Source organism: Chrysemys picta, chromosome 10 (assembly GCF_011386835.1).
Source record: "Chrysemys picta bellii isolate R12L10 chromosome 10, ASM1138683v2, whole genome shotgun sequence".
Classification (NCBI taxonomy): domain Eukaryota; kingdom Metazoa; phylum Chordata; order Testudines; family Emydidae; genus Chrysemys; species Chrysemys picta.
In genome coordinates this window covers 23,915,869-23,931,850 of record NC_088800.1, presented here as the reverse complement: position 1 = coordinate 23,931,850, position 15,982 = coordinate 23,915,869, and the positions used below count along the sequence as shown (strand labels likewise).

At 40.6% G+C, this 15,982-nt stretch overlaps 1 protein-coding gene across 2 annotated transcripts in view; it reads left to right on the top strand.

Annotated features, from left to right (window-relative positions):
- WDR72 (WD repeat domain 72) overlaps nucleotides 1-12,867 on the top strand; it is a 186,996-nt gene extending 174,129 nt beyond the window's left edge. For both annotated transcript variants that reach the window (XM_024108982.3, XM_065558176.1), the window contains exons 19-20: nucleotides 5,521-5,625; nucleotides 12,209-12,867. In XM_024108982.3, coding sequence (XP_023964750.2) covers nucleotides 5,521-5,625; nucleotides 12,209-12,264 — 161 coding nt within the window. In that variant the 3' untranslated portion in view covers nucleotides 12,265-12,867. The remainder of the gene's footprint in view (nucleotides 1-5,520; nucleotides 5,626-12,208) is intronic.
- Nucleotides 12,868-15,982: the final 3,115 nt, after the last annotated feature.

Below are 15,982 nucleotides of genomic sequence, written 5' to 3'. Positions count from 1 at the left end.
TTCAATTCCATTTGTTCATTTGTCTTTTAGGAGATTTTTTTGTAAGGAACATTCCACTTCAAATTGTGCACAAAATATGTGATATTTAAAAAAAAAAGTTCTGATATTAACATTACGTAATTTAACTAGGGTACTGTGGAGTATATCTGAGTTTTATCTGGCGAGATTTGTGTACTGCTCTATCGCTGACTAGGCAGAGATACACAAACTCTGCAGGCTGTTTGATCTCCTGTTAATGATTTTTTTATAAATACCTTCCTTATGTGACAATGATTTTTAGGAATTAGATTTGAAACTCTTTATAAGTAATACAGTACACACAGTAATTGTGTAGTTTAAATTATGACTCTACATTACATACTATGATTATTCATCTACCTTTATCTTCGCAATGTTGCCAACTCTCATGAATTTCCTGAGAGTCTCATGTTATTGGTGTTTTTCTTAAAGCCAGAGCTTTGAGAGTCATGAGATTCCACAAGAGTCTTAATTTTCTTAAAAAAAAAAAAAGTTCTAGTGATGCATGTGGAAGAATGCTTGAAAACGCTAAGGATAAAGGCTCAAAAACCAGAAGAAAAATAAAAAGAACTTCTGATTTTATTTTTAAAAAAATCTCAAGATTTTTAAATTAATCTCATTTTTGGGTCTCATAATTTTTGAATATTTGGGGTTGGCAATACTGATGTTTGTTTATTCACTTTGATCTCAAATGATTTTAAATTCTGCTACTATTTCTCCATACGCAGGGACACAGTTGTCGAGGCAAACACATTTGTAAAATTGCAGGCCTAATTTGCACAAGTGACTAACACATATATACAAAATGAAAAAGGACTGAATTATGACCCACCCCTTGGTAACGCCCCACACATCTGATCTCCCTGATTACCTGGATCACAAGTCTGGTGGGAGGGGAACAGGGGTGGGTAGGGGCTGCTACACCAATATTCCCCCCCGCAAGAAAGCCATGGCTTTACCTCCCCTATGTTTTGCTACCTGAGATGACTGAACATGGGAGTGTATGGTAATTGCCCTACACCGTATACTCCCCTCCCCCTGCAGTATAATTCCCCAAAGAGGAATTTCAAAGGAACTGTGACTCAGAAGTGTGAAATGTGACTCAATATCACATCACATTTTGGGCTAAACTACAAGTCAGTATTTTCTGTCACAGAAATGATATCGTCTTATCTGGATGAAATATCATACAAAGTCAGTCTGTAATAATCACTGCAGGCCTGGGCCAAAACCCAAGGAAAACCTAGATCACTAAGTGGCTTCTTAGAGGGCTAGTAACACATCATCTGAGGCAGACTACCAAGTGAAAATACAGCCCACCTGCCCTCTGGAGAGTCATGAGCTGCACCAGGAACCCATTAGGATTTGAGGGTGGGCCAGAATTAATGGTCATTGTTAGACTTTTTTGAGAGGCGGGGGCGGGAGGGGAGTATTTTTTTTCTTTCTCTGCTGGGAGGCAGTTGCTGTGAGAGGTTCCCTTGTCACCACAATATTCTGTATTTGAAACTTTCCTAATGCTCTTCTGAGCAGCTCTAACTTCCAGATTCACATGTATCTAAGATGTATCACATGTATGTAACTAACGACCCAGTCTATATATACAGTTTTGTTGTAGTCATGTCAGTCCCAGGATATTAGAGAGACAAGGTGGGTGAGGTAATATCTTTTACTGGAACAACTTCGGTGGACGAGAGAGAGACAAGCTTTCAAGCTTACATGGAACTCTTACTCAGGCCTGGTTTACACTACAGTTAGATCGACACAAGCCTTATCCCGACCTAACTATGTAAGTGTCTACACTAAAATTTCACTCATGCCAACGTAACTGCCTCACTACGCTGACTTAATAACTCCACCTCCATGAGAGGGGTAGAGTCAATGTTAATGTAGTTAGACACTGCATTGCTTACATCTACTGTTACTGGCTTTCAGAAACCATCCCGCATTGCCCCACATTGACAGTACAATCAGTACAAACGCTCCTGGTGGGGACACACACCACCAACACAGGGAGCAAAATGTAGACATGCACAAGTGATTTAATTACTGTTGCGGCTGTATGCCAACATAAGTTAGGTCTATTTAGTTTTGTAGTGTAGACATGCTCTGTCAGAGTGTCACAGCTAACTGCAAGATGGAACAAATTATTTAGCATAAGGAGTTAAGACATATTTCAAGGGACCACTCAAGGTAAAGTGGCCCGTTCACACCCCTCCAGTCATAAGGAGGAAAGGAATGAAACCTGCACAACAAAAGACGAACCTGGGAGCTTAAATTCATAATTTAGCTAGACACTAAAAGTCATGGATTGAACAGAGACACAGGTCTGGCAGCGGGCTGAGCGGGGCCGGCGGCCGGGACTCCAGCGGCCGGGACCCCGGCTGGCACACGCCGGTAGACGGAACCCCAGACTGCAGCGGGCTGAGTGGCTCAGCCTGCTGCCAGTCTGGGGTTTCGTCTGCCGCCCCCAGTGCCAGACTGGGGTTCCGTCCGCCGGCCCCCAGAAATGTAAAATGTATTACTGGCATGCGAAACCTTAAATTACAGTAAATAAATGAAGACTTGCCACACCACTTCTCAAAGGTTGCAGACCCCTGGGGTAGACAGTGCTACAGCGCTGGGAGCCGCACTGGTAGCTGTTCCCTCTTGGAGGTAGTTTTATTACAGCGCTGGGAGAGCTGTCTCTCAGCGCTGGAGATGTGGCTACACAGCCAACGTTAAAGCGCTGCCGGGGAGCGCTTTAACGTCAGCTGTGTAGACATACCCTTAGTTTCCCAGACCTGAAGAAGAGCTCTATGTAAGCTGGAAAGCTTGTCTTTCTTACCAACAGAAGTTGGTCCAACAAAAGTTATCTCACCCACCTTATCAAACCAATCTATAACTTGCCTCAATAGAGTCCAGGATATTTAATAGGATGGGCTGTTTTAGAAAAACACTCCACTACTTTGGGCACAAAAACTTTTCTTTCAAAATCATGTAAGCTTAAATTTCTGATTATTTTTTCTGAACAAATATTTCTTCTGGACAGTTTAAGGAATCCTCTCTTCACAACTACTTGCTCTATTCCCAATTAGTGGATTTGAAAAACACGTACATGTTTAGGATAACAAAACAAAACATGCATTTTGCCTTGGAAAAAATGTATTCCAGGGCAACAATTTATCACTATACTCCTTTATTTCTTACTTCATGAAAAGATGCTTAAGACAAAAGCATCAAAAAGCTAATGCTTCCATTTCAAATAATTAGCAATGTTATCAAAATGTGGAAATTTGGAATTTTTAAAATATATGCCAGTAAAATACAGGTTTTGGCACAATGTTTCTGAGGGAAATTATGCATTTCAGTCAGAATTCATGCCGGTTTAATACTGCAAAAAAAAAAGCATCTATGAACTTTTGCATGAATTCAGAATGGTTTGACAATTTGTACCTCTATCCAATTTGCTATTTTGAATATCCACTGAAAGAGCTTTTTGTTCTTGCGATTGTTTGACAATTGGTGTTTAGACCTGTTCAGAGGGCTAGCTAGTGGCCTATACTCCCTTTAGTTTGGGATCTTAAGTGAGACTGACGTGATGCATAGACCTTACCCTGGCCCTCTCTGCACAGGGGTGAATTCTCCCCCACCCCCCTGCAAATTACCTCTGTTGCATCTGTTGCATGTGTACAAGACATTGTGTGAACAATTCATTATTCATTATTGACTGTTCTTCCCCTTCAGACTTGACTCGGCCCTTTCTTTACTCTGTAATATAGATACACTGGGTTCCATGCAGTTTATTGTGTCGGCTTTTTCAGAGGGACCTGAAAAAACAAAGTTCTTCTTTGTGTGGATGTTAATAATTCCACAGACCCATTTGTAAGATTAGAAGTTTTCCTGGTGTCCTTGGCCCCTTCTTCATTGTGCAAGTTGCTGTACACGGATTGGTTGCTATCTTGGCGCGGCCCCAGACGTTCAGTTCATTGAGAGAGTTGATTTTTTTCAGGTGAAAGGTTTTATATTATTATCACATATTTCATTATTATATTATTTACTTAAGGCCCCAATCCTGCAGTTGGATCTAGAGCACTCTTACGTTGGGCTCCATGTGGATGCAGAGGTCCACTCTAATAGAGCTGATTGCAGGATTGGGTCCAAAAGTCCAAAAGACTGATGGAAAATGCAGGGCATCAGTATGGTCATTATTATTCTTAATTATTTGTATCATTGCAGCAGTTAGGAGTCCCATTCAGGGACCAGGACCCCATTATGCTAGGTGCTGTGCAAGCACAGGGAAAAAAAAGGGGTCCATGTGGACCAGTTTCTTTTGACATGAGCAGAAACCTGATTTCTTTTAATTTTGGGTACTATCCATTGAAGTTTACCTGGAGAGGATTCTCTTCTTATATCACATACTCACCTTGCAAAATTCAGCAAAAGGTGACTGGCACACAGTCATGACCACAACGCTGATCCTGAAAACTGATCCTAAGGGTGTCTGTGAAGAACCCCTACTTTGGGGCTGCATGCAGGTGCAAGGGTCAACCTGCATTAATCAATTTGCAGGATTAGGACCTAAGTTAGTTATACAATTAAGAAAAAATTCAAGTCCAGTTACTAGTGTTACCAATGAAGGTAAGGTCTGAGGACTTCAGAAGGATTTAGATCAAGCCTTAACTGTATGTTCCATGAAATAATGTGGAACAGTTTTACATTAACTATGTAATTAACCTTTATTACCAATGTAATGTATGTTTTCTGATCAGCAAAGGCTTCAGGCAGAGATGAAACAGAAACATTTACTTGCTGTGACAAAGACAGTGACTGTCTGGGCAGAGTTCTTGTTTATTTGCTGTATAGGAAAACTTTCATTGGAGCTATGTGAATATGCAGGGTAAATTGTATATAAATTTTAAAATTCAGATCTCATTGAGTGTAGTTTCTTATCTTCAGAATCACAAATGTTCACCGGTTAGATAAAAAAGACATGTTTTCCTAATTAGATAATCTCCAAACTACAATTCAGTCTCTTTTTTATGCTGTTACAATATAAATATTGTAAAATAACAGCATCACATTTGAGGTGTCTTATGTAGCACATTTAAAAATATATATTAATGTAGACCAAAATAAAACACAATTCCACTCTCCAGTGTGTGACTCCAATATTTACAAGACCCTCTAATTGATTGTTTACTCCATTTATCGGTTTCTTTTGGTGGAGGAAGGAAGCATTATGTTGGGCTACTAATTTACTTAATTGTTTCAGGCTTATGCAAGGAAAACGAATAAGGGATCACATTTAAGCTGATCCCTCAAACTTCTCTCCCAAAAAAGTCACATCTATAGAGTTTAACTATTATGTACCTGCTAATAAATATTTAAGAGTTTCCATTTTATTTTTTTAATTTATTTGTTTGCAAAAAATGACCTCAGTGTTGAAAGAACTGTAACAACGAAGAAAAGTGTTTTATTTGTGAATATATTACAAGTTTCTATCCTATATTTCCTTCTTTATAGCTGCAGTCAGTGTGGGCAAGCATGACAGCTGCTCAAACTCGGCAAACTTCCAAGGAGTTGAGTGTATGCCTGACCGATGTGTCATGGAAGAGTCTGAGAGTCCAGGTGAGAGCCCTTTAAAGATAGTCCCCGAGTATCAAATGATAAATATGACACAGCTTTTGAGCCAATCAAATAAAGCACATTGTAATGCTGCTTCCTTTTTAGCAGCTGCAATGTCAAATTAATGGTCACCTCCTGGGGTCATAGTGTGGAGCTGTTATCCTTTCCTCTTTCATCAAGCATTCAAGTCCTAGAAAGGATAAAGGCTTTATGACCAAAAAGAAAACTGACACTACTAGTTCATTATAATTAGTTTTGGACTAAACTGCTTAGTTAATATATGTACAGTGTCTGACCCTTTGAAGGTAGAGTAAGATTATGAAAAATTAGAAGGATTGTCCCTATTATAGCTGAATATAAAGCAGCCGTTCGGATGCTATAGGTCTGGAGAAAAGCAAATTGACAGTGTTATAACCTGATTCCTTTTTCAAATCAACTCACAGTAGTTATTTCAATTAATGATTTTTAACATTGAAATTATTAATTGCAGTGATGTACATAAGCTGCATCCCCTTCTAGTGGCTATGGGATTTGTCTTAATGTTGCTTATTTCTCTATGTATGGTATATGTAATAATCTTATTAATTGAATCTGAAGGGAGAGCAATTAAATGTAAAGTGCATCTAATTGTGTCTGATTAAAAACATAGTGTGTGATTAAATTTTAAAAAAGGTAAGCAAGGTGTGGGTCTGGCCCACGTACCAACGTGTACGTAACGTGTACACAGTATTCCTTAGTGAAAGAGTTAAACATCTTTTTTTCACTTGATATTTTCCTTTCCTGCTTTATCTGGTTTCTGTGTACCCTCTTGCATCTTTGTGTGCTGATCCGTGTATCATATTTTTGATTCATCCTCTCTGCGGCCTGTCAGCTTAGTTAAGAGATTTCCAAATCTTGCAGCCTGCACTGACAGGGGGCAGCTGCCAACAGTCCCCTGATCCTTCCCCAAGGAGCTCTGCTGAGATTTAATTTTCAGTGAAAGGGTGCAGTCTGAAATCCATGTCAGGTCCCCTAAGTCATCTCAGAACCCAGATAGGACCCATGGCTATGGGATTATATTTCAGTGCACTCCACTCCTTCAAGATTCCTTGGGAGTTGAACTGCTGTCATGTACCTGATTTGAACTACATTTCCTTTTCGTCTTTTCCACAGAAATGAGCAATGGTATATATTAGAATAAGTGAAATCAGTGAATTGTAAATCTGCACCTATTTTCAAACCATTTTGGCTTGATCTCACTACTTCGCAGCAAAATGCAGCATTGGATTTAAAAATAAAAGGTCCCAGGGTTAGGAAACACATTTAATTCCATACTTCAGTTATACCAAACCATTGATGGTACCATACTTTAAGGCTTATGCCCTTCAGGAACTGTCTATAAACCTTTCTAGAACTGTTACAGATAACAAATGTACAGCCTCATTTTTTATCTGTTTTGGACAGAAGTTAGAAAGAATTAATTAAAGGTTAATAGTCATAACTGGTTCAGGTGAGAATTAATTTAATCTCTGCCTAAAGATGATATGTATTAATGTTAACCTTCCTTTAAGTTGTTTTGGGTGACTGAATGTGCCTGGCACTGGATGGGAGTGTAGAATATATAGTTCTGCATACCATATGTGGGTGTGAAATAAAGAAAAGGATGTAAAACTGTCCAGCGGTGAATATTGATTGGGAAAAATGTGTGTTGAGAAAGAATCTAAACTTAAAAACTGAGTTTCATTCTGTCCATCTGACATCATTAAACTGCTAATAAACAATGAATTACTCTGGCTTTTCTCTCTGCCCATTCCTGCATTTTAAGACATCTTGCCTTGTAGGTCTGAAAATCTCTGGAGATTTCACTACTGGTCTCACTGCTTTCCACTGAGAATTTGTGGCTTGGTTGTCATGGAGACATCGTATTTCTCCAAGAATTGCTCATATTGATCCGTGGACAGGCGTAAATGGCCAGGCGACTGTGAGGAGTAAAGGGGGCTGGGCAGTACTATAAAATGACCAGAGGTTATGGGTCGGAAATAAGCTCATAGCAAACACTTAGGTAAAGAGAAAGAAACAGTTTCATTTTGTTTCAGGATTTCGTTTTTGCACTTTGTGCCATTGTCTTCTTTCACTATAGACTGAAAGAAACTTGTTAGTCACTTGTCATGTCAGATCTTTGGTGCTTGTCCTGACACAGCTGTCAGCCTTCCAGCTCTGTGCAGTTCAGGGACACACAACAAAGAGCCAGCAACATGAATTATTTATTGCTCCTTGTGTGGATGAAATTCTGTGATAAGAAATTAAGACACTTCTGACAGAAGCGTTTGTTTGAAAAGAAAGATTTTGGTGATAGAATGCTTGAAGCTTACCACTTACTTTTTGTAGGCAAACATTAAAACAGTAACATAACATTTAGTTGGGTACTATTTTCTTTAGTCTTTGTCACATGTTTTTACTTTGTAGCACATTTTACTATTTGAGAGCATGAAGGATGTCAGCATTTGACTTGATGAAACCTACAACTTCAGAATCTGTGTCCCATGAATTCAAAGCCAGGGAAAACTTAGAAGCTCCACCAAAGCTGTTATTAAAAAGTGACCTATATATGTTTGCAGGGTAGTTTGCATTTTGCTTACAGTACTTTGTCATATGCTGCATTTCCTACAGAAACACCAGTAAGGAGTATATTGACTTTACCGTCTCTTTTGATGAAGTTAGGGTGAAAGTACTACAGTGCATCTTCAAAGAGCTCTATAAGTATTCTTAGAAAGGTACTTTACTATATTTTATTGGAACCAGTATGGGTTAATACTCTCCCTCCCACTGCTGCAAATTTGGCCTCAAGCAATCACAGAAAAGGGCATATACCCAGGTGAATAGCAGGAATCCATTAGACAAGCCAAGAAAATAATCTGGGATTTACCTATAATTTTCAGTGTTCATAATATGGTATGACTAGTCTCCGACAGGTAATAGAACCCCTCAGCCTGCACTTTCCTCTTGGATAATTTATTAGTAAACATTTTTCACCTGCACCAGACACAGATAAATATCAGACTAGGATTTCTTGCCTGGGCAAACTGGATTTTAGTTGCTCTCTTGCATGTACCTACAAGATGCCATTACCTGAGATAATGGCTCATGTTTGTATCAGCCCTCACACAGAGGAAATGCTTCTTCTATCCCAGATGTCTAATACTAGGTTTGTGTCTGCCACTTCCCTACATGCTGAAGACTACTTCTCTCTAACATGCAAGCCATGGCTCTTTAAACTTGTCCCTGCTTTGGCCTGTAACACCATAATCAAATAATGTCAACACTGTGTTATAGAACTGGTTATCTAGGCATATCAAAACACTTTACAAATCTTAACTGACCCTCGCAATGTCCCGGTGAGGTAGGGGTTACCACCACATCTTCCAGGTTGGGAAACTGCAACACAGAGGTGTTAAAAGTGACTTGCCCAAGCTAATGCACCAAGTCCGTGGCAGAGCTGGGAATAGAACCCAGATGTCCTGACTCCTACTCCAGAGCACTAGACCATGCTTCCTCTCAGAGGGAGCTTAGGTACCTTTCCTGTCCAGGGAGGAGTATTGTTGCAGGCATACTTTCCCCACCACCCATGCAGAAGTCTCTTGGGAGCATTATGGGGATCTAGCTCCATGGAATTGGAGGGGACCAGACAAAGATTCTTTGAATTTTACCCACTGAAACATGGAGAGAAAGCAGCACAAGTTAATGCAGCCTGAGATTTCTTTGCCTTCTGTGCTGTCCTTTAGCACAGACCCAGTAATGGGAGCCCCTGAAAGCCTGGCTCATGCAGGACCAGTGTTGTCTAGGGATAGATGAGAGCAAGTGGGGCCAGGAGGAAGAACATAGTCAATGCACATTGGCATAAATGTCCCTTGCCTACTTTGGACCTCCCAGCACAAATCTTGCCATATTCATCAGGTAAGCAGGTAGAAACCCAGGTATTTCCAGTGGTCGTGAGGACACATCACGCTCCTCCAATGGAAGAGTGAGTAAGAAGCTGGAGGTTGAAACTAGCAGAGCATTTTCTCCCCTGTGTGGGTGTAATGGAGTATACAAACACCATGCAGGAGACAACGGGATTAAGGAGGCCCTGTGGGCCCAGGCAGCCCTGCCCCACCACACCCTCAAAGCCTGCACAAGCTGGAGGAAGAGCTTAACAAGGGAAGCAGAGTAGCTCAGGTACAGGCAGTGATGTGCACTCTGAATTCCTGGGAAGGAAGTCCCACAGGAGCTCCTGCTGCCTGAGGCCTGGTGATACTGACTTGGCCATGCGTGCAAAAGAGGGACTGGTGACTTCTGAAGGTTAGAAACTTAGTTTGTATATTCAGTTATTTACTTTATCCTGTGGGAAGAGGAGGTACTGGTAGGAAGTGATCCAGAGAGGCAGCTGCATAGCACCTCCAAGCGCAGGGCTTAGCTGCCTACCACTGGGCCCAGGATTGGAGTGTGGTAGAGGGTGGGACCAGGCTCCCCACCAGCACCTAAAGAGGTGACAGTGATAGATGTCTGTCCCTCAGCAGGGAATGTAGTTGGGGAAGGCCCCAAAGGTCCCTGAGTCCAGCCCCCAAGACCCAGTCTCAAGGGAGAAGCCCTTGCTAATTTCTGAAGACTTCCACATTATTGGAGTCTTTATATGTGCCCAGAAGGGGGTGGACTTGAATGTGTGTCCTGGCCAGAGGGCTGAGTTGCTGAAAGGACAGACCACCTTAGGGAAGAGGTGTAGTGAGAAAGCGGAGTGCCCAGGAGGAAGACAATCTGCCATACCCTTGCCTGACCACTAGGCAGCACTGGCAGTGAGTTTTCCCCTTCACAGTGGGTCATTGCTGTTTAAAGGAGAGTGGGACCCTATGTGATGGCCTTCAAAAGTCTGTCAGTACCTCTTTGGTTAAGCCAAGAACATTCATTTGTGCATCTTAAATCCCTCCTGTCACTTCACACTGAAAACATTGCTTCTAAATATTTTGCCCCTCATTCTCTAACCAGCCTGACCAGAATAAAATTCTGCTTGTATTTCAGACACTAGTGAAAAATCCCTATAGTTTCACACCTTGCTTAGTTTCATGTACCAGAAAATCCTGAGCACAAATGTGGGGGAGAACAATCTGTGGCACTCCCTGAGATTTCATCTGTGAGATATAGCACTACACTAAGTGGGAAAATAAATCAAAAAGGAAAGATTCAATTGGCCAAGTGCACCTGAGAGCCATGAATATGCAGCACTGAGAGTGACTGTGTTTTTAAGAGACGGGTTATAATCACCCTTTAGAATACCTGATTAACACTCCAGTGAATGCAACTCTAAGGTATGTTATGTAGATCAATGCAGTACCACTTATAGCTGTAGATCAATATCCCGTTTGTTGGAACTTGATACTCAAATCGAGGTTTTTCCATTAAATTTCACAACTGTGGAGCACCTTATGAAAAATCAAGGCTATTTTTTCCTTTTTCTGGCTCAGGTACCAATATCACAGCAAAAAATAGGTAACAGTAAACAAGGACGGATTCAGGAATGGAATGTTAGCAATTGCTGATGATGCATGAAGCAGAAAGAATGTGGAATGTATGGACAACCCATTAATCATAACCACAGATAACACATACTGGTCATGGTCTGTGTTAAATAAAACTTCATAAACATTTTATCATAGTAACTGTATGATAGTATTAAAATATACCATGTGCCATTTAGTATTCAGTTTCAAAGTATCAAATTATTATTCTGTTTTTTTCCACATGAAATTAGGGAGTAAATCAAGAAGACTGCATAGTGTGGTATGAAAAAATGTCTTATATCTATACAAATATAAATTGATATCTACTTTTAAGGAATCTAATCTCCTGGATTTTTGGCTGTAATTATTAGGACTGCAAAAGAATTGACTGCTTTTATCTCTCCCTCTCTATTCTTACCTTATCTCTTCATTGCATCCACTTAAACAGTGGCTTATAAAATACCTAGTACAAGCAATATTTTAAATTTAGGCTATAAGTATTATCATACATCAGCTAGGAAAATTCATGCGACTAAAAATTGGATTGATTGACTAATTCCCATTTCTGGTAGACTCTTGATAAATTGTGACAGGACTAAGATGTCATACCTGAATAGTATAAATCACTATTACTCTTATTTCCACTTATTCTGTGAGTCCAGTTGAGAGAATACATGCATTCCGTCTGCAAGTGAAGTGAAAATGCAATCATCTGTTAGCATTTAACAAGAATTAGCTGTCTCCTTCCAAAATTGGGAAGTTTTGCACATCTAAAGAAAATTTGTGTTGAATTGTTTTGAGAAGATACATATGCGCTCTCAAGCCAATTTGACTTCTATGTTGCTTTTTGTGATGTCTGCTCTTTGAGGAGGTAAAATATTTTGTGGTTGTAGATTGCGGTATACTTGAATACTAGCATAATGTTGATGCATAGCTTAATTTCACTACAAAGAGTGTTGAGGGGTTTTATCATTTTATAAAGTGATTTATCACAAACTCTTCTAAACAAGTGAAACCGTGCCTATTAATCACACCGCAGAATGTTCCAAAGTCAAATGAATACATTTGTTTTCCAGATGAGATGAAACAGCATCCTTGGATATCCAAGGTGTGTTCCTGCAAGGTGTGTTAGATAAGCCTGCTCATTCAATGGAACTAGAAGGTGGTCAAGTACAGCAGAGGAACTGAAAATACAGGACTCTTTCATAGGACAACAGATATTCTTTACTGTGTTTTGATACAAGGAATATTCAATGTATGTTATTTATCACTATATCTTTCAGAATTAATTTTCAAAAATTTCTTTCATATCTGCTTTTCTCTTCTCAGTTATTGGTTCCATGTACAATGACAGCCCTTCAGTAGAGTCACATTGATTGAATATAATCTAGATTTTTGTTAACATATGCAACATTACATGATTCCTTGTTCTTGAGATGTTTTTCCTCTAACAGAAGGAATGACTGCCAATCTCAAGACAGAGACATTTTGTCATTATTAGTAAAATTCACTTTAGAAGTATTATGGTAAATCTATCTGGTAAATATTACACTTGACATAAATTTGAAGATTTAAATTAATGTTGAATATTCTCTGTCTTGTTACTAAACTACGTTTATTATTGATAACATTTAAATGTGGGAAGACCAAATATATTTAAAACAACTTGTGCATCAATGTTTGCCTGAATTTAAAGAAAAAAATGTAAGCATTTAATTAAACTGAAAATTAAAAATTAATGTGTGTGATTCCATTGTAGATAAGTGATTCTGCAGATATCAATATTAGGGAAAAAATTGTGTGTACATGTCAATGTCAATACGACATTTGGAGAAAGCTGCCCATAGCATCCCCTGCTGCGTGTAGAGTGCTGCGTGTAGTGGTGCTGTTCACATTCCTCAAAATGAGGAATTTCAATATGTATTTGCAGTGCAGATATAGATAAAACACAGACTTCACATGCCTACATGCTTGAGTCTTGTCTAGATCTTGTGCTATGTGGGCCACATTCTGCTCACTTATTCTGGAGTAACTTCACTGACCTCACTAGACTTTATTCCAAATTTACACAGGTGTAATTGAAAGCAGGATATGACCCATATTGTCACCTGAGATAAATCCAGGGTTAATCTACCTCTCAGTGTTTATGATAAAAGCAGAAATACAAACGAGAATGTAAAACATGATTAATTTATAACTACCCCTAGCAAAATACATAATATGCAATTTCACAGATGGCAACCAGTAATCCAAAATGTGAGTGGGAGCATGTGAGTGAGGCCTCATTCTTGCCTTCACCATCTTCTAGTCTTAATGGCAGTCTCTTATTTCTATAAGCAGAAGCCCAAGTCTTGATATTTTGCTTCTGCGGATAGTGATGCTTTCAGAGGCATTGCTTAAGCCATGATCCTTCTAACAACTCTTCCATTTCTTATGTAAAATGCATCATCTTGGCAGCTTATGAGTATTGCAGCCATGTTCCTGTGTTGTATTAGTGCACCTTTTATCAGTGGATCATACTATTCTTTTTTGCGCTGCATAGTCACATCCCTATCTAAGGATCCAGTTCTGAATTCTGTAACTATTACTGTTCTTGAGTAGACTTAGGCTTGTCTACACTGGCAAGTGAACGACACAACTTTTGTTGTTCAGAGGTGTTAAAAAAAAACAAGACACACCGCAAAAGACAGAAGTTTTGTCGAGGAAAAGCGCTGGTGTGAACAGCGCTTTGTCGGCAGAAGCGCTCTCCTGCCGCCAAAGCTACCGCCGCTCATTGGGGGTAGAAGGTTTTTGTCAGCGGGAGAGCTCTCTCTCCCGCTGACAAACAGCGGCTACACTGCACGCCTTTTAGCAGCATGGCTGTAGCAGCACAGCCCTATCACTAAAAGCTGTGTAGTGTAGACAAAGTGTTACTCACCTCATCCTCTTCTTCAATGTAAAGGCTGCAAATTGGGCCCAAAACTGTTTCCACCAAAGCAGTAGACTCTCTCTTCCAAAAGCTATGCTGGGTCAAAGGATGTTGCATAGATCAAGGAATTAGTATTGTCACAATATCCTGTAGTGTTGTGGTAACAACTACATTTGTGCAACATGATGTTTGATTGCTTGCTTTTAATTCTACAAAGCAGTGCATACCAGCAGACTGCCAATACTGATAACACTTTGAAATGCTTTCTGCAGTGAAGATTGGTGTTTGGCACATGCTTCTGCATGCCATTGTTTATTCGCTTTGTGCTAATTATAATTGCAAGTATCTGCAAGGTAATGCATTAACTTTTTTATTGGGTGCATTTATTGTCCTGGAGAGTATTTCCAAATGGTGTTTGGATGCCTTTTAAACATAGGCGTACCAACAGAGGCTGAAGACCAACTTATGCTTAGGACAACATATTTGTACCTACTTAACCACTTTACATCTATATACAGAAATATGCATTAACATCCTACATTTACAAGCAGTATCTATGAGCCACAATGGCTAAGAAAAACATCCCTATTCTAATGCAATCTGATACACCTTTGCAGTGATACTTATTAGATATTTTTATTTTATAAGGCAGTTACAAGGTGTTTGCAAATTTATTTTTCAGTTGCATTAAGTTAAAGGAACTCCATCAAGATGAAAGTCATAGTCTAATACTTTAGTGTCCTTATCAGGATTGTAGTTATATCAAGTTTTCAAAAATGCCCAGGTAAGCTAGGAGCCTAAGTTCCATTTTCAAAAGTCATAAGTATTTTTCATAAGTAAATCTTCATAAGTCAGTGACACTTAGGTTGCTAAGTCACTTGGGCATTTTTGAACATTTTACCCATAATCCATTGCATGATTTTAAAAACATACTTTAAAATAGAATTTACTTTTCACTAGAGATGGGTCCAAACCAAAATTCCATACCTAGGAACCCTTTCGAAACTTGAAATTTCCAGTGCAAATGTGGATATAGATCAGAATTTTGCACCTGGCTCGTATCTCTTCTAATGAGCTGCTTCAAATTCTCAGATCCAAACGTTGCAATATTTGGATTAGGATGCATATTAACAGTCCAAAATTCAGCAGTTTGATCTCTGATGTGCTGTTGACTTATTTTTAACCTTGAACAGTGAAACAAACACCAGTTGTTTCAATTTCAGGATTATATGTACTTGCACAATGCTGTTGTGTTTGAGTGTTCCAGGGAAACGTTTTAATAATAATAATAATAATAATAAGTCTGCTGCTTTCAGAGGTGCAGATGCTCCCTTCCAATTATGCTGGTAGAAAGAAGTGTGCACATAACTAAGGTGTTGTGTTCACAGAGAAGGGGAAGAGTAATTGGTCTGTGCAATGTTTTCAAACCTCAGCCCCGTGAAAGCTCTTCTGCAAGCACACAGGAGTGGGGCATATATAGGGTTACCATACGTCCGGATTTTCCCAGACATGTCTGGCTTTTTGGGCTCCAAATCCCCGTCCAGGGGGAAATCCCAAAAAGCCGGACATGTCTGGGAAAATCAGGACATGCGGGGCTGCGGTGCTGGGCCGGGGGCCGGCGGTGCCGAGCCGGGGGCCGGGCCGGCGGTGCGCTGCCGAGCCAGGGGCCGGACCGGCGGTGCGCTGCCGGGCCGGGGGCCGGGCTGGGGACCGGGCCGGCGGTGCTGTGCCGAGCCGGGGGCGCCGAGCCGGGGGCCGGGTCGGGGACCGGCAGTGCTGGGCGGGCCGGGGGTGCTCGCCCGGGGGCCCGGGACCTGCAGTGCTGGGCGGGCCGGGGGTGCTCGCCCGGGGGCCGGGCCCGCTCGGCCGGGGGCCGGGCCCAGGGACCGGCAGTGCTGGGCGGCCCGGGGGTGCTCGGCCGGGGGCCGGGCCCAGGGACCGG